At 37.1% G+C, this 22,892-nt stretch overlaps 1 protein-coding gene across 5 annotated transcripts in view; it reads left to right on the forward strand.

Annotated features, from left to right (window-relative positions):
- MAGI2 (membrane associated guanylate kinase, WW and PDZ domain containing 2) overlaps window positions 1–22,892 on the forward strand; it is an 815,351-nt gene that overhangs the window by 689,230 nt on the left and 103,229 nt on the right. For all 5 annotated transcript variants that reach the window (XM_086609697.1, XM_086609698.1, XM_086609701.1 and 2 more), the window contains one exon: window positions 1,679–2,314. In XM_086609697.1, the coding sequence (XP_086465823.1) occupies window positions 1,679–2,314 (636 nt within the window). The remainder of the gene's footprint in view (window positions 1–1,678; window positions 2,315–22,892) is intronic.

Here is a 22,892-nt window from a genome sequence, read left to right on the forward strand (position 1 = left end):
TCCTAAGGTTTCTGTGAATAATATTGACAAACATTTAAACAAACTCTCTTAACGTTTTTTTTTCTAGACACCCTCTGAAGAAATCTTTCTCTGAATCACAATTTGTGTATATGCAATTAATTACTGTCAGGCTGTTAGACAGGCTGATCGTGTCGGAACTGACCGTTTCATTTTCACATAGAAACAGTCTCTGCCTTTCATTGTCACATAGAAACAGTCCTTGCACTGATATCTTGATGATGCTCTTTTTTCCTCAATTTGCTTGATTAGATCTTTCGATTTAAGTACTTGAAAGACATAATTTCATAAACACACTTGAAGCAATTCCACACAAACCACCTCATCCTCCCTAAATCATTCTCATTTTATTGCTGAATTTTCAAATACCATTAAAAACATTATGTCATTATAGTTCAATTATTGAACTGTGTACCTTGTAGACCCCTCACAATATTGTCTGTATAAATGATTTCGTGTTCCTGATTAATGGAAGGATAATAAGAATAAGACGATCTTCACTTTGAAAAATACTTTAACTTGTGGAGTTCTCTATCCAAATATTCTTTTCCTTTTTTATCAAGATGGAAACTGTTTTATTAAAGTGGAAACAGACTAAAGGTCATCAAACTATTCTGAGTATCATTTGTACTGATTACTCATTTTTATTTTAATATACACCTTAACAGTACCAGAAAAAAAATATTTATGGCTATAAATATATAAATCCATTCTAACAACAAGAAGGAATTTGAACTTATTTCTAAGTTTTTAGTAACAGAAGCTGATTGGTGCATGAGCAATATAGAGACCCATAAATAGCCTGTTGACTCAAAGTATTCTGCTTTCATATATGCTCTGACTGCTAGTTCTGTGCTATACATGAGACAAGATTTGGAGGTAAAGGTAGTATCTTTATTTTTATTTGACCAACTGGTTTAGATAAAAATATTAAACTGATTTTCAGACACTTGCCTCGATTTTTCTGATAAAAAGCTGTTGTAGCTACCTACAAAATGTGTCCTGTCATTGTCCCTGATCCATCATGGCTGCAGCAAAATGCCACTAAACATCTCTACGATATGCAAGATACAGTTCAGTTCATGCCTAGAATAGGAAATGACTGTAGTAACCCCAGATATCTGATGGCAAGTAATGACATTTCATAGGAAACTGTCAATATCATGATCAATGCAAAAAGTATTTCCTTATGCACATGCATGCACAGACTTGGATCCCTATTCACTGATTCTTAAGTCCACGAGTGCTTACTGTTTCCTGTTTTTTTCCTTTTACTCTTCACCAAACAATGGCATTTCTTGACAATTGACCCTCCAAGTAATCTTCCATTGTATCTTACGAAAAAGTAATCTGTGGACTACACTGAAAGAAGTCGAAAAAATAAGGAAGAAATGTTAAAGAAAGGTGTATGTCTGGATCCAGCTTAATTCTCCATCTGTGAGCTTCTACAGGAAAGAAATAGTGCCACCATTGTTTATTTGTATTACATTTGCTGAGAGACAAACTTTATTTTTTTTGTCTCCACTATTTGAGTCAATATGTTGATCCAATGTATTTTACTTTGTAGAAGAGTTCTATCTCACAAAAAAAAAAAATTACACTGCATGTATAGTGACTGAAGTTGTCTCACATCGTCTCTTTTTTTTTCTTCTCTTTCTAGGTGATGTCATTGTCTATATTAATGAAGTTTGTGTCCTTGGACATACTCACGCAGATGTAGTCAAACTCTTCCAGTCTGTTCCTATTGGTCAGAGTGTCAACTTGGTGCTATGTCGTGGATACCCTTTGCCCTTTGATCCTGAAGATCCTGCCAACAGCATGGTGCCACCCCTTGCAGTAATGGAGAGGCCTCCGGTAGTGGTAAATGGAAGACATAACTATGAAACTTATTTGGAATACATTTCTAGGACTTCTCAGTCTGTTCCAGATGTAACAGATCGACCACCACACTCCTTGCACTCCATTCCAGCAGATAGTCAGCTTGATAGCACATTCCCACCACCTGCCCATGACGATAATGTATCAATGGCTTCTTCTGGGGCCACCCAAGCTGAACTCATGACCTTAACCATTGTGAAAGGGGCCCAGGGCTTTGGCTTCACTATAGCAGACAGTCCTACAGGACAGAGGGTGAAGCAAATTCTAGACGTTCAGGGATGTCCTGGTTTGTGTGAAGGTGACCTCATTGTTGAGATCAACCAGCAGAATGTACAGAACCTGAGCCATGCAGAAGTAGTGGATATACTTAAAGAATGTCCTGTTGGAAGTGAAACTTCTTTGATTATCCATAGAGGAGGTAAGTTTGGAAAGTCTGTACAATTACGAAAATGTGTGTAAAAGGTTCTAAACCATAAGACATACATATATATTCACTACATCCTTGTGTGCTAGATTGGAAATTAATTTCCGTGTCGTGGAAGGTAACACCATTGATTCTGGAAAAATGTGTCTGCAATTAAGGATCCTAGGCAAAATCTTAAGTTTGTTGTACATTCCTTTTTATGTTCTGAGTGTTAATGGTCCCACCACTGTATAAGGGTAAAACTAGAGCAGTTCAGGACCTTTCACTCCATAATAGTTTGTATGGTGTCTGCAGCAAACTGTTATGGTCCCAACACAGTGCTGCAAGCTTTAAATATAATTGTATATGTTGACTCATCAAGGTAGATCAAAATCAGAGCAATCTATTAGCCCTTTACAAGTTTACTAGTTTTGACAAGCTATTTTGCCTCCTTTTCCTTCATCACAAAAGTATTGTACAACAGTTGTTTTGTTTCTTTCTTGACAACAAAGATCCATAGTATATTTTTCTCTATTTTAAAAAAATAGCTTCTATTAACTTAGTTCTTCTGACCAGCCTAACACAGTAAGCTTGAATATTCACCACTGGAAGGGGAGAGTCAAGACCTATCTGTAAGGAAGCAATAACAACAGAAGTCTTAATACCTTGACAGTGATAAGTAATTTCATAACTTTTAATATTTTAGCCAAACAAATTGTCTTTGATAGTTTGAGATGAGCATCCATCACAATTCATTATGATCTGAAGGGAATAATGATTGAATTTCTTTAATTAAAGACCTTTGTTCCTTTAGAGACATTCATATGTCACTGAATGTACGTTACTCTGTGCTTCAAAAGGGAAAAAAAAAAGGATTCTATATGAAAATACTAATTACTTTCCTTCTGAAGAATAGAGGTTGGGAAGTGAAGCTTTAGTGTTCGCATGTGCCAGAAGTTTGTCATTAAAAAACCTACAAATCCTTAGAACAAGGAATATAGTAACATGTTATCAAATTGCAGAAATAATAAAGGTGATTTAAATATCTGTAGGTTCACATAGTCGATAAAGTATTTTTCATATCTATATTTAAAAGAATTATTTCTAAGAGGCAGAATCTGACATTTCTTTGGAATGAAACTTAATTAAGAGTCATAAGTAAAGGCCAGTTGGTTTCACTATAGTATATGAACTTGGAGAAAGTTAATTGTTGCAGAGGTGCTATATTAGTTGGTGTTAAATACGGTTTTATTTAACATCCATTAAGAATCTGGAACATTGGAGTAAGCAACATTTTTCTCTGAAGATGCTGACAAATTAGGGAGAATTGCTTAGTTAAAAAACAGTGCAAAGAGGATTGGAAGGGTTAATGTAACTTCAAAAGTTGAAATTTTATTTTGAAAAATGCAAGCTAACTTCCCTTTAGGGGAAAACAATTCAGAACACCAATCTTCAGAGAGAAGTGGAGTGTGAAATCCAGTATGCTGAACAGGCCTGAGTAATAACAGACAGCAAAACAGATATTTCAGCAATCAGTGTGGGACAGTAGCAAAAAAAAAAAAAACCGCAACTGAAGCAGCAACATACTCAAGCCCATGAGGATAATTCCTCTCATGAGAATTTCTTCTTAGAACATCAATTCATGATCCAAACAAGTTGACTAACATGATAGTTTAACAAGTCTGGTACGTTAACTGAGCTGTGGTTATTTTCTGCACATTGCTGTGACAGATAGGAGATACTGCCCTGAGCTCAACCCTCAACAAAAGCAGGATAAATTTTCACCATCTTGTCTTTGGTCAGGCCAAGCCTGGAGGTACAGATAGTTACCCTAGCTCAGCTGACACAAAGTACTGGGGCCAAATGCAGTAACATGTTCCTGAGTCTTGTCCCTCTGTCGGTGGGGCAGGGGGTGGTTGGTTGCTTTAGAGGATGTGGAAAAGGGAATGAGAGCATGTTTTGTTCATGGTAAAACAATGATTAAGACTAAAGCAACTGTTTGGAAGCACTGCAGAGTGATTAAACTTTTAATGGGATGATACAGAACAAATGAAAGTTTACCATCAGAAATTTCTGTACATTGGAAATAAGGAACAGACCTTAATGCAAGATTGTTAGACTCTGAAATTAAAAAGGCTCATTTGTTTGAGTGATTCAAAAGAAGTGAAAATATACAGTGTATGAGACAAACCTACTCTACTTGAGAGATGGCTAAAACATAGCTTAACAGAAATATGAGAATTGTTTTAAGGTGTCTACCTGGGGTTTTTTCATAAATTCGTGGAAAAAGGGAATCCATGTGACCAAATATACATCTATAATACAGGTAATTTTATCTATGTCAGTCATCATGTCTCTTTTTATAGTCCCTGAGCTGAAATAGGCCTTTCTAGGGTGCAGTTCATGTCATTCCAGTGTAGATGTTTCAAATACGTCAGGTGTACCCTAAGAATATATATTCTACTTGACTGACTATAAAGGGAATTGAGGATGACTGGATCAGATATATGTGTCTATCCCACATGTTATGAATGAGAAACAGATTATAAGATTTGGTCATGCGAGATAATCTGAATACAAAACAAAATACTAGTACTTAGAGAAACCTGCTATGATTCTAAAATATTTAATCTGTGATACCAGTGAAGCAAGGCATACTTTCTCCTTACTTATGGATCCAATTTTTATTTTATTATTTTTAATGTGTAATGACACTTGAGTAATACCATCCTTTTCCATCTTTACCCTATGCATCCTGTCTTTAGTGTCTCATTTTTAAGATTAAGACTAAAACACTACTCCTGCCTGTGGAAGAGAAAGGCAGTGTTTTGCATAAGGTTGTGTGTTGCCTTGTGATGTATTCTGTCTCTGGTACGAATATGGCCTCACTGCATAGTTCACTGTGGCAAATCCTTTTTTCTAAGTGACTTAATTTCTCTCTCTCATCTAGCATATCTACATTGCAGACAAGAAACAGATCGACATTGGCTGAGAGATATTCTCACTATAGGAGAAAAGCATCTTATACAGGGAAAAAATGCGCTCTCATATGCATAAAGTATGCGTACTGCAGCATTTAGAAAGCCATTGTCCTTCAAGCTTAGGAGGTCAACATCCAGCATATGCAGGGGAAGGAAAGGTCTGCATGTTTCAAAAAGATGGAAGGCATAGTAGTACTCAGATTTAGAGAGGCCACTAAAGAAAACTGTCCAAACTAACACCAAACAGAGACTTGTCATGGGGTATAATCCAGCTGGAGGAAGTCCCACTGAATTTCTAGTGTACTCATTTTTAAATTCTAAAGCAGAAGTAGTAATTTACCTGCTAGTTAAAAAAAAAAAATCATGGAAATAATATTATATATCTAAGAAAATACTAAGCAGCACTTGTTTACAACTATGATACTATGGCTAGAGATCTTACAATCATTTTTCTCTTTATTAGTCAGGTTCTTTGCTAAACACAGACATGCTGCTTAGTTGAGTTTCTTTGCATCTGTTTTTGCTGACCAGCCATATAGTTTCCGTTGATTACCATAAACTGACTGAAGTGTACATACTGAAAGGAAAAGATGTTGCCTGAAATAAAAGGAAAAATAAATAGAAAAGAAGGGGGGAAAAAAAGAGATTAAAATGTTTGTTACTCCAACAGATTTACCCCTTTCCAGCTTTGCTTCAGCCTTCACACTTCATCCTCAGCTTCTGCAGTAGTCTGCATTGAGTATAGGCTGCTGAAATAGTGTAGAAGAGCTCTCAAAAATCAGTCTTTCCAAAAGTGGATAGAGTAGAAATTCTGCATTAGTCCAGAACTAATGGTGATTCACTAAGTGGCTGAAGCAGTATGTACCAAATTTACGTAGAGCAAAATATTCACTAATTAGGACATCAAAAATTGGTTTTGGCATGTTCTACTAAACAAGCTATCCAAGTACCTGACAAATGCCATCTCTTTTGGAAAGTACCTTTGAAATATATGAACCTATATAGCCCAGCCCCAGAAGTGTTCCTGTCTAAAAAAGAACTGACATATTCAAATGTAGATCCATCAAGACTATGTCTGAAATACTGTTGTTGAGGAAATCTGAAGGGAACCCAGGAATGATTCATGAAGCTATGGCAACTCCTAAACGAGTGCTGGGGTGAACATTAAAACTCAGTGCAAAAAGTGGGAACCTGACAAAGTTCCTCCATCAGACAGTTATTTTATAGTGGTGGAATCCAAACAGGCCCTGAGAAACTGAGACTGTTAGTACCAAGCAGAGCCAGAGAACTGGTGCGCTATCTGTACTGGTTAATTCTTAGCCCACTCCTGGCACAGGGCTGGAGTAAGCCAGCAGCCAGTTTCACCCTGACACGATATGAGGGAGAGCACGGGCCACATGCAGTGCACAAACAGTCAAGATGAGGAGGGAGAATTTAACTATGTAGATGTAAACTGTGAGAATAAAAGGATGGCCAAGTATATTTCTCAGATTTTGTATAAACCCCAGTAGAAGTTTACAACTCCTTAAAACTGCTAACAGATACCAATACATCACATGAAACCTCAGCAGTTTTCAAAACAGCCAGAAATTTCACAAAAAACGCCTCTGCATATTCTAGTGAATAAGCCTAGCCTCTCAAAATGAGCAGACTTCAATGGAAGGAACACTACATCCTCGGTGCCCTTTCCATGGACTGATCTCAGATTTACCTCTGTGCCACAGGGATGATTTTTTTTTTTTTTTGTCCAGGCAGGAAAGCTCGTACTTCTTTTTCTCCAAGTTGTCCTCTCTCTTGGGAAAGCTGCACAAGATAAAGCTGCAGGCAGCACTGTCACCCTGCTAATATTAGTCTGGCCCAGGCAGTTCTGATCTCTGGTTCCATGACCTCAGCCCATCATTAAGGTCTCTAGAGCTTTGACTCTGCTTCTGCAGTTCTTTATTCAAAATATTAAGAGAGTACCTGGTGTGAACTGGAGACCCTGTATCTCATAGCTTGCTCATCCCTAGTTCAGGACTTTCTAGTCAATAGTACTGAGGGTTTGAAGAAAATGAAATTGTTAGGAGGGTGGTGTAGCAGCTTTTTGATTTGGGACTTATGGAGGGTTTTTTTTGTCCTACTGTCTCTACTCTTTTACATCCCTGAGTTGTTGGTGAATTTTTTCCATCCAGTTGCTTCCTAAAGGAACCTAGTCTTGGTTTAATTGCTTCATAGAGGTACTCTGAATTAATAGCAGTCTGTTCATGCTTACTTAGTTCATGAAGTATGCTTCTTTCTGTTGTCTCTGACAAGAGATATTGGGAGATACAAGGTCTGATAACTCTCCTGCTTTCTGCCATACTTTCTCTTCTCCAGAACAGTTACTCCAACTATACATTTACTCCTGATCCCTTTTCTCCCGTTTCTTGAGAGTATTCTAATGTTGAGAGGAAGTTGGATCCATTTGGTAACATTTGCATTTTTAGCCCTTCTATATCTTTAAATGGCACATGTATCTCTTGTTTGTAATTTTAAGGGTCATTTGATCCCACAAAGGGAATGTACATGTGAACCTTGTAGTGAACCACTGACCCATTTGAAGTGAACCATGTAAACCGGTGATGCCTAGAAGTCAATGACATAAACTTCTCTGTCCAACATGCTGCTAAAACATCCTCTTTCAATTTTCTCTTTCTGATTTACCACACCATTTTGCCTTGCCATCCCTCTGTGAAGTGCTCTGTTGTTCCTGGATCTGTCTGCTTCAAAACCTATGGAAAACAAAGGTTCATAGCTGACCTTTTTCCTTTCCGTCTCAAAATTATGAGCTTTTACATGACATCATGAATTCAGCAGTTTCCTCAGCATGAATTCTCTGTAAAAATATCCTTCTCATGCTGGCTTTTGAGTTGTTTCATTTTTTTGCTCATTTTTGTGGCTTTCTTAGCTAGTAATGCCAGAAATAATAAATGATCAAAAATATTGTGAGTCATGCTACATTATCCACTTCATTGACTTTGCTGTTAGATGTTGTGTTATCCTTTTCCCCACTCCCAGCCTTGGCCACTTTTCCCTTCCTACCTTCCCGACACAGAAATCAATATTTTGTGCAAGATAGTTTCATAACAGCCTTGTGAGAGGGGCAACTGTAAATCCTATGATGGTTCCAGAAATAAAATCTATTAAAGATTTTTAGAAAGTACTGTTACCATGCAAGAAATACTGTCCTTACATTAACGTAACTCCTGGAAGCACTGCTTTCCAGATTCGTTTTTACGAGGCATGTCTCACCTTACAGAGTATCATGTTTTTAGCTGTGAGATATGTAGTGTCCTAGTAACCTTCAAATTATTTACAACCTTTTTGTCCTACACATGGAGACGGTTCTATATTTTGGATTAACTTGAAATATTTTTTAAGCTTCTTGTTGTAATCATCTGGTATAAAATCTATTTTAATAAATATTTTACATGGTATAGCAGGCAAACTAAAAACATATTACATATATAGCCTAGTTTATGAAGGGATTCAGTCTAAATCTTGTTAGTAAGAGAAATTGTAACCTCTCAGTAGCACAGGGAATGACAAATTTGAACAGAGGGAGTCGTGGCAGGAGACTAGTTATCCTAAAATTCACACTAATGAGACTTTCATATCTCTTCTTGTGTAGCTCTGATTAGCAGTGAAACAGTGTGCAATTGCTTCCATATTTCTGAATAAAAGAAAAAGAAACCATAGAGCTCCTTAATGAATATGAATTCCTGAAAAAATAGACATCAATAATAGTTAGTAGCTATTACACTGTATTAATGGAAGTAGTATTAATTGCATTGCGTTTCAAAGTGGTAGTGTTGTGGGTTTGCTGCTTCTTTCTTATTAATGTTTGTGCACTGTGTGGTACATTTGTGGATAATTTTGCAAAGCATTAGATAAATCTTTTTTACATATATTGCGTAGGTTTTTAATGACTATTAGCAAGCATTTTGTTTCAAAAGTACTTTTATTATTGGTGAAACTGGTTTCTAATGTAGGCTTATATGGTCTGTATTAAATTTGAACAGTGCTTCTATTAAAATTTGTGGGGACACTTCTCCAAGGGATGCGTGTGCCTAACCTCGTTGACATTACGAGGAGCTAGTTTGCACACTGGAGAAATAGGTCCCTTTAGAAGACCTTTTAGCAAAAAGAAATACAAGTGTGTAGACATAGATTCTCATCATTGCATGTCATAAAGAGGTAACTACCGTTGCTCCAGTGGCTATTTTGCCATTAAATTCTTGTGCCCGAGATGAGGCTACATACAGTGAGCAGTCAGACGTTATCGTCATCAGGTCTACACAGAGACTTGCCATGCACCTAGGCTTTGTGCAGAGCTACAAGACCTCTGCCTTCAGGACAGGCATCTACTTGTCTCTGCTGAGGAGTGCAGGGCACGTTTGCATCTGGTAGCTGCAGCCTACGTCACTGCTAGAACCCAAGAGCTCTTTTGGCAGCACTGCAAACTGATTTCAGTCTTACTCATATTAGTGAACAAATTAATACTAATCGAAGAACAGTTTGTTTGAGAAAACAGACTTTTTGGCTTGCCTACACTGGAATCTGGCCAGGACAGAGAAGTTTCTCCTCTGTTCTTGCAAGCAGTATTATCAGAAAACTAACCAGGTTATCCTGGACTGTGGATCTCAGCCAAAAATGGCATCTTTTGAAGCCAAATACCTCCCAAGCATGGTACATGGGAGAACATACTGCAATACAGGGGCATGAAGAAACTTCTTTTTCCTAATTGCCCATAGTCTAGGCTCTGAGTGAACCTAGCCTTCCTCAGAGGACACCTGGGAGATGTCAGCCTAAGGAGGGAGAACTACAGAGCTGGACTCTAATAAAGTACCGTACAACCTGTGCTTGTGTACTGAGGCATGTCTAAAGTTTAGTCTAAATGTGTTGAACAATGTTTCTGTTGGTTCAGTATAATGTAATGTCCTATTAAACAGCATTTGTTGGGTTTCCAAATTTGTTGTCAAAGTACATTGTGTAGACGTTGTGACGTGGTGATTTGTAATATAGTGCAATATTTTATAGTAATAAAGTAAGCTAATACACTATGAAACAAGTGAGTACATTATCTATTGTGCTACAGACACGAGACACAGCACTGGGGAGATGGGAAGGTGTGATTTTCAGGCACTTCCTAAACCACTTACAAGAGCCACAAAACTCTCTTGACTCCTATGGTTTGCCTATCCAGTAAAAATGCAGAAACTAAATTAGTCTTCTAGTCAAGATATCTGTCCCTGTACAATTCTTTAAGCAATTTTCTTTTACAGTCCTAAAAAGGGAAGGAAGGCTTTAGCAATGGCTACACTTGCCCTCTATGAGTAATGCTCAACTTTTTTATTTTTTTATAAACCAAGAGCATACATTTATTAAGTACAACATTGCCCTTCTCAGGAAGCCTTTGGGTGACTCATAATTCAAACACAATGAAAACTAACACCAGGATACGTACACCTTTGCTGTGTCACCTTCAGATTACAGTATAAAAAAGAACATGGAAGCCAAAGCTGTCAGGCACAAACCCTGAAAGTTGACTCTTGAGTGTGTCAAAACAGATTTCTAAAAGAAATAAATTGCTTTCCAAAGCCAGATTTGTCATGACTTGGAACAGTATTTCAGTGTATAAGAAACATACTGTGCAGTTGGTAAATGAGACAAATCTTGACTTTTATTCATTTTGTACCTTTTGTTACCTTGAGTTAAAGAAGGCAAGCTTTGTGTGCGCACATTCCTAAGGTCACCTTATTTTTAATATATATTTCAGTTAGGTGCAAATTCTATTTAATGGACTTCTTAGAATATTTTTTTCTCTAATGTAAGCATTTTTGTTGCATTTCGTGTGTTCTAGATAGAGAACTTCTAAAGATCCTGTGATAATTAGAAAAAGACTCTATATGGATGAATAAAACACAAACTCAGAACTTTTGAATGGGAAAATGTTTTAATAAATTAATTTCCATTTCCACAATGAGCTGGCTTTTTTCCCTAGCAGAAAATTTGCTAATATTTTAAAAGGATAGATGATGATGATACTAATAATAATAATACAGTTTTTCTTAAAGAATAAAAAAGTTCATTAAGTAATACTTCAGGGATTAGTTAGCATCATAGAAAAGGTTTGCTGATTATGAGAAATATCTCAATGTTATCTGCATATATTTTGATAGTTTAGCTAAATACATTTGTCAATACAAAGTCATCATCTTTTTCTTACTACCCATGTGAAATAATTTCTTTGTCTAAACTAATTGTTCTCAATAAATGTGATTATTTAAGGCATCTGGGGCCAAGCAGTGCCTCTTTTCTGCATATAAACGCTATCATATCTCTGAAGTAGTGCAAAAGACGCCTTAATCTGTTCCTTAAGGAAAAACAGGAATGATCCGTGAAGAAACTTGTTCCTTTTTATTTTGTAAATATGATCCTAGTGGGATAGTGTATCAGAAGATCGAGCTGATCTTTTGCATAGCTCCTAAGCCTCATGCTATTTAACATGTAATGTTCTCAGGAATAAATATCAGGAATTACTAAAAGAAGATGGAAAGATTCTAGCAGAGTAATTCAACTGTGTTACCAAAATGAAGGATGATTACATCCGTGGGAGATCATAGAGCAGTCCAGAGAGAAGTCTGGGAAAAGTCCACAGGACTTCGAGAGCCAAAAAATGTGGTAGAACCAAAGACAGTCATTTCCATCTAATTTCTGCCCTTCTTCGCTACCTTCTTCCATGTTTTACTCAGGTCCTTCCTCAGTCTTTATGTTTATTGCTTGTTATTCTGGCTCTGTTTTCCTTCATTTCAGCAGTTCAGAGAAGCTGTCATTCTCGAATGTCAGCCCAGTCTTTGGACTCAACCTTGTTTTGAGCAGGATGTTGGAATAGATGAGCTCCAACTGTCCCTTCCAAACTAAGCACTCATATTGTTCTATGGTTCTCCATCTTACTCACATTTAGAGGCCCAAGGTGCTAAAAGAGCAGATATCTGACTGAGTGTAATAAATCACTATCTGAATAACTTAAAATTCTTCCACAGTACTTCTCAGAGAGAAAGAGAACTTATTTAATCTTATCTCCTCATTATACCAGATTAAATATATATATTTTTATAAAACATATATATATTTCTTTATATATGAAAGTTCTTTAGAAATCGTTGCAAACAGAAAGAACAAAGACGTTTTGATTTCAGCTTGCCAATTGTCTTCATTGAGATTACATACACAGCAAATTATTCTCACACTATAATTGAAAATGATGCAGTGTTTATTTATTTATTGTATAGCATTCCAGAGAAATCTCCATGGCTTGTGGGGTTGCCTCCAAAATAGGAACAGCTAAATAGTCTGATCCAGCTAACATTCGCTACATGGACATCAACTACAATGATTATTTCTACTAAGGTTAATCTTAATTAAGCAAGAGCTTTATCTTGTAACTTGTTCATTGTATAGCACACTTTCAACTTTATCAAGCTCTTTATCCTAATAGAACCACATTAGGATGCATTGTACTAAAAGATGAAACAGCAATATAAAGTTTCAGTCAAAATAGCCTCTTCTAAATTATCATATCATGATAATTAATTGTGAATGTACATTTTTATAGGCCTTTAAAGGCAAAAAGCTGGAACTGTTTTACCTGCTACATACTTCAGCCTATCTTCCCAGGCTTGCCTTGCAATACAGACCACCACCACGTTCACCTCAGCTGTTGTTATCAGGGCTCCTATGTAGACAGCTACAGGGCGTCCTTCCTCACCTGAGCTGGGCAGCATGCAGGGATCTTTATACAATGAAGAAAACAGGCACCTCTATAGTGCCATTCAGCTACTGCAAACATCTCAAGTAGCTGAAATGAATAGTATTCTAAAAGAGCCTATTCTTCCCTGTTTAGGAAAGTTTTTTAAAACTCACCTACTAAAGTTTCATATTTAAATTTCTGCTCACATTTTGTCAGAGGAATGCAGATTTAACTGTAAAAAAGTTAGATTTCTAGTCTACACTAGCCAAAATAATCCCCCCTGCAGTCAGTGATGGAAAATAAACACCTGAAGAGGATGACTTACGTCATTTTATTCGGTAATTGCTTAAGCAGCATGTTCTCTGAGTTTGCCCATCATGCTCCGCTGATTACAGAGGAGTCTGGCTGAGGACCTTGCTGTAGCTGACCAGCCAGCCAGACAAGTGTGTGTGAGATGAGTCCTGCCCACACACCTGAGGCAAACATAGAACAATTGAGAATTTTTTTTAAAAGTGTATTATCACAAAAGTTGGAATTTCTCGTCCACTATAGCTAAATCTAGAATCCCATTTATGCTACCATAGAAAGGAATCTGGGTTTCTTTCTAAAAGGGAAGTTATTCATATAGACTTGCAGAAAATAAGTTATTTCAGTTTAAATATATATTAATATCTTTATTAGTATTACAAGTTTGATTATAAAATTTAATTGGTTTTATATAAATGACTTTTGTACGGCTTTACATGCAGCAGACCCATTCCTTATTTAAAACTGAAAGAAGTAAAATTACTATAACTTACATTGAATTGAAAAATTGGTTAACTGATTGATCTTTTAACACAATTATGAGTAAGAAATCAGTGAGGAAATATATTTTTAATGAGCATCCTCCAGGATAATTTCTTGGCTTTTGCCTATATTACACTTTTTATGAAGATCCTGTAGAAAACATAAAATCAATGCTGATACAATTTGCAGATGGCAGAGAGATTGGTTCATGTCATTGGACAGATGACACATTATTCATAGAGAGCAATGTGGAATACTTAATAAATTAAACATCAGCAAACAGGAGGCATTTTTATGCAGTCAGCGTAAATTAAATCGTGAAACATAGAGCAAAGAATGCAGTCTAAACTTGCCAAAGTGCTTTTGAATCATTAAGGATAATCAGCTGAGCATAACATCACAAGGAAAAAAGGAAATTTAGCACAATTTCTTAAAATAAAACTTACTGTTTATATACTTTTCTCTGTAAGATGCCATTGATAAACTATTTGATTGCATTTATTATGAATGTTAACAAAATCAATGAGATCCCATTCCAGATTGTTTTTCCCTGCTTAAGTTTATATTTGTTTTTCAATCTTTTTTTCCTTTTTCCACATTTACTTCAAAGTTATTCCATGACACTTCCAAACACTGTGCAAAGATCAAGCTTCTTGCAGGAATCTTATCTTTAACTAAAGTTTCTATTATTGTTAGTAATAACCTGAAATTTGGGATTTCTCTAGGACTTTCCACACAATTCTTTATTAGCAAAAGTAATGACTCATTCAATTGTCCATGTGCAAGGTAGATGGAAAGATGTCTCCTTAACACCCAGCTCCTATTATATGTCTCACTTCTTAGACGGACAATTAAGCATATCACTTTAGAATTTATTCTCTTTGAGCAATCTTGCAAGCAGTTGTTCATTGAAAGCTTATAGAAATGGAAGAAAAGGACGTGGCTTGGGAAAAGTGGTCTAAAACAAAGCTGAAAGGATAGAAATTGGATAGTGAAGAATTTGGAATTCAGAAAAGATGTTTTGAGTTATGTAAACACTTGTCTAAGGAGTCATATTATAGGATGATTCTTTTTTTTTCTGCAGAGAGGAAGCGTGGTTCCCGACCTAAAACACTCTGGGTACCGAAGTCTATTAGCTGTAAAACTGTTTGAAATGCAGTTATAGTTTACATGAGAATCTATATACTTAAAACAGCTACAACCATCCGCTGGGTCAAGTAGGTAATTGCAGTCTGATGAAGAGCATCTGTTTGGCTTCTTCCAAGTGTGTATGCTACCTTCCTTCCTCTGAGAAGTACCTAGGTCAGGCAGGCTCTCCTGCAGTGAAGACAAATTGCTCCTCCCTGAGGTCCTCCTCGTGGAGAGACATTTCCAATGGCTGTGGGACCTGAGCAAGTGGAAGAGGGCTTAGGGCAAAGAGCTGGACATCTGCAGCCTAATCCAGGAACCTGCTGAGAGGAGCAAGGAGCAGATACATAGGCCTCAGAGATAACGGGATGAAAATCTTCTAGGGACTGGCAGGGAGCATACAGAGCTTGTTGTAACTCAACAAGTCATTGATTTCACTGGAAAAAAGGACCTGTGCTTTAGGGATATAATGAGCAAGGCAAGCTGATCAGAGACTCCTTTTATTTCTGTATTCTCCAGCTAACCACTTTACATTTTCTCTATTTGAGAAGCTATGTATTTTAGTTATGTTATGCTAAAGCCTGATGTTTAGGGTTTTGGTTTGGTTTTATATATATATATATATATATATATATGTACATAGAAAGGCCTTTGGAGCTGTCTATAAGAAGGAGTCTAGGCAGATCTAGCTTAAATATTTGACAAACCTGGGATTCCATCTCAGGTGAGAAGGAAACACCAAATCAAAACCAGCTACACTGACACAAAATAAAAAGTAATTTCTTCATCAACATCCCAGGTTGGCATATTCTGCACATTGCAGATCAAAGGCTTGAATGCTGGAACTAAGGATTGATGATGCTCCTTCTCCAGAGCTGTAACTCCGACATCATTTCTGTGGCTATTTAAGTATGAGTTAGTAATGAAGAAATAAAATTACACAGGATTTCTAGGGATTTCAGAGATTTTTAAAAAAGGGGAAAGTCCTATTACAAGAGTTTTACAATTTGGGGTGATAAAACACAAAGATAATATGCATCATTGTAATTATGAAGTTAGAGAAAGAGCCTCAAATGGAAATATACTACTGTATTTCCCTTACCCTTTTCCTATTTAAAACTAAGGTTATATTTGGAAATATATGCAAGTGTCGAAGAATAATAGAAAAATAATAATAATAGTGGTTTAGAACGCAATATATTAAGTAAGAAAACATTCACTTTCTGCATTGGAAATAATGTTGCAAATTAAACCCAACAAATTTAGGAAAGAAAAATTAATGTCTCTGAAATTTTGCAGGTGGAGGATCAAACCTAGTTTCTGTAGAGTGAATATTAATTCTGAAGTATTCACAAGGTTGGGGGGGCGGGTTGCTTCTCTGTATTATCTGAGAGATGAAGAACTGCGGTTTAACAAGATACGTATTTTTGTCATTAAATCAAAATACATCTATTGCAGAGTGCTAGCATAGAAGTTGCAATTCAGTTGCATTTCTAACTCATTCATACTAGGAAAGGGATGAATAAAAAGCCATGACTGGTGTTCGTGCACAGAGGTACCCACTTTTATTCATTAATATGTGATAGCTACTTGCACACTGTTTTGTTCAGTTCTCATTAACAGTAAATAGTCTTTACCAGATTAAAGAGGACTATAGATGTTTGTCATGTCTCCCATTTAGGGTCTGTCTTTGTATAGCAGAACCCACTACTTTCAGAACATTCTTCATGGAAAAACTGTTCAATCGAGGATGTAGAGATACTTTTATTTGCTTTCTGTTGTATATTTGTTAATATTTTCAAATTGCAGCAATAATTTCTGAATTATTAAATTCTGCGTAGCTGGACATAAAATTTGATTGAAACTAGAGTGGGATTGTAATTGGTTTCCTCTAGCCTATGAAATATTATTAAGTTTAAAACACCTCCTACCAAGATTGAGTCCTGGATGTTTTAAAAAATTTCACCAAAATGAACAATTACTGAGAAACAGAGCAACCTAGTCTAGAACTGTCAATTGCCTTATAAATCAAAAACTTTTTTATGCTATGAGAAGCAAAGTCCTGCTTATAATAGGATAAATTACTTCAGTCTCCATGTTATAAGGAACATCTAATATTTAGTGCTCGCTAAATATTAGATGGTCCTGCTAAATATTAGATGGTCGGTAGGTATTTTATCTAGAACTTAACTAGACATTTCATCTGAGATCTGATTTTTTTTCTTTTTTTATCAATTAAATGTCCAATACATTCTGGAAACACAACTGCTTTTCTCAAAAATGGCTTTAGTGAATCACCATTCACCAATGAATCTAACTTGAATCAACCTTTTCCTTCCTCTTCTCCTGAAGTAGACTATTTGCTATTGATCCCTGTGACATGATTTATACTTTTTAAATTAGCTCATAAGAGTTAAAAACATATTCCCTTACAAATTGTTTCCTGTCTGAGCTGATTGAGATTATACACCAGCCAAACTGTATGGTGACTGGGTAAAGAGTGTACAGATCTACCTTTACAGTCTTCCTGTCTTTTTATTTACCTGTTCTTTGGGGAACCCCAAGGAAAAAGTACATGTCACATCTGATTTGATGACTGTCACTGATTAATTGTACTGTTCATCCAGATTCCTTCAGCCAGCTAGGATCTTAAAGCATAAATACGGTTTTCATTCTGTGATCATACGGACATACTAATGTATATGGGTATACTGAGGAAGAAGAAGATGTTTTACAGATCCATCTGCTACATCCAAGTTTACTTTCTTATGCAGTAAGTTCTGATTTTAAAAAAGGAGGGACATACATGCTAGGTACCCTAGCAAGTCTTTCTAAAAATGCTGATTTTTAAGCTTAGGCCAGCTATGAGGTCCACAAGGTGCTTCATGGTTGTCAGCACCATAATCTTCTCTAGTTAACTTGTCATGTTTATGTACTGTTCCACTTTTCTCAGTATTGAGGGGTTATTTCCATTATGTTGGACACGTCATCTAAATCTCAACAGTCTGAAATCAATTTGTGTTCCACTGAGAGACAAAGCACTGTCACAGGGAAAAAAAATTACCTATTCAGAGTTTTTTTTTCTTTTCCTTGTAATACATTCATTTAATGCTTATCACTTCCCGAATATCTTGTCAGGATCCTCTATCAGTATCATTTTTTAGTGTTCTGTTCATTAACTTTTTAAAGTACTGCACAGGACTGCATGCAATCAGCACAAAATCTAAACATCATAAAATTCATATCAATACTGTTCATCTCTCATTAGACTTAAGGACACAGTCCTGCTTTATGTTAATTGCTCATCTCCGAACCTTCAGAAATTCAGAAATATGTGACATTTCTCAACTCTTTTTTGCAAGCCAGGTCATATTGATCAATTTATCATGCTTTATACTCTAGTGTTCTGTACTGCAATAGTATCTTGCCCATCCATCATTATTTCTCTCTCATTTTTTTTCTTTCAGGCTTCTGTGGTCTTGTGCTAAATCTTCTGAACTTCATGTCATTTTAACCATTATGATTTAGATCGCTGCAAAGCTTTTACTAATTCAACTTTGTTCTTCTTGATAAGTAAGTCAAATACTGAGAATTACCTTCTGACAGGCTGAACATGAAAGCATAGAGGTTTATCTCTACCAGCTACGTGTCAATGTGGACAGTATCAAATCTTCAGCAGCTCAAAGTGAAGTGAATTACCAACAAGTTCAACAAGGGAACTGAAAGCTTAGAAATTTGTTGTTCTCTTCACAGTTTTATTTCTCCTTGGGCATCAGCCTTCCACTAACATCCCTTACCAAATATTCCGCTTTCCTACACTAGACGGTATACTTTCTCGGCTAAGACTCAACCATGTAAAATTCGAATCTTATGATAAGTTTTGTTTCTCCTTTTAGTCTTTTCTTGCACAGTCTCCCACTGTTTGTCAAACTTTCTCTTCCGTCTAAATCCGTATAACCAGGAATAAACTGGTCTGTCAAGTTGATCTGAAGGAGCAGGAAATTGGAAAGAAATTATTACTTTGAATAATGTCTGGTTCTGAAGAATTAAATAAGCATGCTATTGCTTATTTGAGCTTCCACCACTGGAGCCAAGTGGCATGATTTCCTTTTCATTTTGTTGCCATCAAGTGTTTATCATTCCACCATGTGGTATGAAAATGAGCCAATTATAGTTAACACACCTGAGCTCCTGACACTTCCCATTGTCACAGAAGAGATTTCAAAGGCAAATCAATAACATTCAGAACATGCTGACAGCTTAATGTATATTAAACACAAAATTCTGAAGCTACTACAGTGCAATTTAATAATGACGGAAAGAAAGGCAGGTGAAACCAGCAGGTCCTGTCAGTCTCTGTAATTTAACTTATTTGTTGCTTTATGATGAACTTTTGTCCAGTGCTCTCAAACCTCAAGAGAAATGAGGAGGAGTGAAACTTTGAGCTCAGTTCTGAGCTCACTAACAGACATTCAGGACCATCTGAGATGCGCTGGAGTATCAAGAAATCTCCACTGGAATGGCAGACTCAGTAGGAAACTCCAGATTGTCCAGGTTGAAAAATGAAGCTCTGAAGTCTCCCATAGATCCTGTGTTGTATCTGCCAATCCAGCAAAGATTTGTGGGTAACATAAGGCATGGCACCCTTGATACTAGGTTGTACATGTGCATTAAATTCCTAATTCACAGCCTATGACATCAAAATTCAGTTGTCAGTGTGTCAGTGTATCAGTGTCTAAATTTGGCGCAAGTGTCTATGTGTCCATTAGGATTGATGGGGGCTTCAGCAGACTGCATAAATGTAGGCATTCTGTCCTAATCAAGATGGTTTCATGTATTCCACCTCACCTTCCACCTGTAGGTCCTCTGTCACAGCTGGCAATGCCATAAGAATACATATTCCAACCCAAAAGACACTGGATGGTAATGCAACTGAGCTGGTATCTGGAAATCTATTCCCTATAAACAACAGAGTCTAGACAGTTTTTCAGCTCACTATGAGGTTGCCGTCTCTGTTCAGTTAGCTGAAATCTTTCGACTCTGTTCTCGTCTGTCTTACCTCAGTTGTGTGCTTCACCATTACTTCCAATGTGTTGTATTAGTGTCTCCCATTAGAGTGGAGCATTGCATTGCAAGGTCTCTCATCCAGAAATAGTCATGAAGACCAAGGGCATTTTCCTACATTCATCTATTTTGATTCTTTTATTAGGGATTTTTCCAATCACTGCTACAGGAATAGAATTGTCTGGGTTTCAAATCAGGATCACGTCACAGAGAGAGGGAAATTCTGGGAATAAGGACAAGTCTGTGAGCGTTTGGGAACAGGCATCTGAAGAAGGGGATAGCTGAGAGAAAATGTGGATGTGATGAAGGAATTTAGACGAGGAGGAACTGGTAGCACAGATGCCAACACTAAATATCTAGTAACTTCTTTTCATCTATGCCTTAGCATGAAGCTTACATGGAAGTTCAACAAGGCTAAGTGCAAGGTCCTGCACATGGGTCGGGGCTATCCCAAGCACAAGTACAGGCTGGGTGGGGAATGGATTGAGAGCAGCCCAGAGGAAAAGGACTTGGGGGTGCTAGTTGATGAGAAGCTCAACATGAGCCGGCAATGTGCACCTGCAGCCCAGAAAGCCAACCGTAGCCTGGGCTGCATCAAAAGAAGCGTGGCCAGCAGGTCGAGGGAGGTGATTCTGCCCCTCTACTCTGCACTCGTGAGACCCCACCTGGAATACTGTGTTCAGCTCTGGAGTCCCCAACACAAGAAGGACATGGAGCTGCTGGAATGAGTCCAGAGGAGGGCCACGAAGATGATCCGAGGGCTGGTGCACCTCTTCTATGAAAACAGGCTGAAAGAGTTGGGGCTGTTAAGCCTAAAGAAAAGAAGGCTCCGAGGTGATCTTATAGCAGTCTTCCAGTACCTGAAGGGATCCTACAAGAAAGCTGGAGAGGGATTTTTTCCAAGGGCATGTAATGATAGGACAAGGGGCAATGGCTTTAAACTGAAAGAGGGCAGATTTCAATTAGATATAGGTAAAAAATTTTTTCCATTGAGAGTGGTGAAACACTGGCACAGGTTGCCCAGAGAAGTTGTGGCTGCCCCATCCCTGGAAGTATTCAAGGCCAGGTTGGATGAGGCTTTGGGCAACCTGGTGTAGTGGCAGATGTCCCTGCCCATGGCAGGGGGATTGGAACTAGATGATCTTTGAGGTCCCTTCCAACCCTAACCATTCTATGAAACAAATGAATGGATTTATTATTGAATATTTTTTCCTCCATCCTTGCTGAAGACTTTTTGTGAATGTATTTTTGTTAAAAGGACTTAAGGACAGTGTGTACAAACAGCTTATGCTCCATCTGCATTTTAACAGAAAATATTTAGAATATGCCTTGATACTCATCAAAGTGACATGCCATAATGTAAACTGAGATTTCTCTAATGTGTTTAGAAAGTGTAAAAGCTTAAATGAGAGCAGATTCTAAACACATGAAAGAGCAAAGACATTGGCATAGTTAGAGTTTCTGACTGTCAGAAAGCTCCAAAAGTGCAATGCAGTACTCCTAAAAGTTAGTTTTGAAGCTTAAATTAGCTTTCAATAAAGTCAGACTGAGTTGTCAGACATGTTCTTAGCCAATACAAAGTCTTTATGGGTATGGAAACATTTACAGGCCCTTCTAGGAGCAACAGTCTTGAGCTGTCAAGACTCTGAAGACTCAACTTAAATTCTAAATTATGTTGCTGATTCAGTATGTGTGACATATTCCAGTCTTCTCACCTTGCTGTGCCTGCTCTGCTCCGAGAGAGTTGCGTGTGACAATATGCTTACCCAAGAAGGTGCATTATCTGCATTAATAGCTCTTACAGTATTAGAGCTGTACAGTAGAGAATGTAATCCATGGCCTGGACACATGAACTAGTGTCACTGATTTTAGCAGCAGTCACTGGATAACACACGAGTGAAACTGGAGATTCTTCAGGGAAGAATCCTGCTCCTTTCCTTCTGCTAAACAAAAGGTTCTTTTTCTTGTATGTACAGAAAAATAACCTTGACCTTTTCAAGGTGTTGGTAGAGTTTGCAACCTGTGAGCAAGCTTCTGAGATCTCTTCCTCCGTTCATCTTGTGTTAGTACCTGGGCATGACGACTTTTGCTAATTGGGTTAGTATTTACATAAAATACGTATGTTATAGACCTCACTGATGAAAATAACAGTTCATCCAGTACTACTTGCAATTGCAAATCATAGACCAGGATATGGTTCTAAAGATTTGGACTTTTAGTAGGAACTTTTGTAATAAAAGGCAAAACATCTTTTCCATAAGATATCTTTTTCCACTCCAGGTCAAGTTGTCCCAGTAAAATCTGTTCTGAATTATTCTGTAGCAGAATTTTCTCTATTCCGAGACATGGTTGTCCTTCAGATAATACATTTGGCTATCAACAAGGAAACAAATCTGTAGCAGTGTAACGCTGTTCAGATAACAGGTGCCAGAAAAGAGAAGAAAGTTCATATAAAAGTGTCACCCAATAAGACTTTCTGTAAGTGTTTAGTATCAAACTTTGTCTGCAGAAAATAATCTGCTTTTGCTGACAACATAAAAAGCTGCTTGTTCTAAAAATATATTTCTCATTTCCAGAAATCGTTGTAGATTTTTATGATTTTTCCAAACTCTAGTACGTTTAAGCATCAAAAACTGTCACTGACAATGTTGTGTTTCCCTCTGAACTATTTTAGCTATGATCCAGAAATTCTCTGCTTCACATCCAGATTAATCAAAAGGAGATGGTATTTAGTTTGTTGGTTTTTCTCATTTCATAAATTATTTTAAATCTCTGACTGATAAGGAATTCACAGAGCTGTAGCAGCCAAGCAAAATAAATAGCTGTATGTCCATTAGAATGTAAATTAACTCATTACTAT

The sequence above is a fragment of the Tauraco erythrolophus genome, chromosome 4 (genome assembly GCF_009769465.1).
Source record: "Tauraco erythrolophus isolate bTauEry1 chromosome 4, bTauEry1.pri, whole genome shotgun sequence".
NCBI classification, from domain to species: domain Eukaryota; kingdom Metazoa; phylum Chordata; class Aves; order Musophagiformes; family Musophagidae; genus Tauraco; species Tauraco erythrolophus.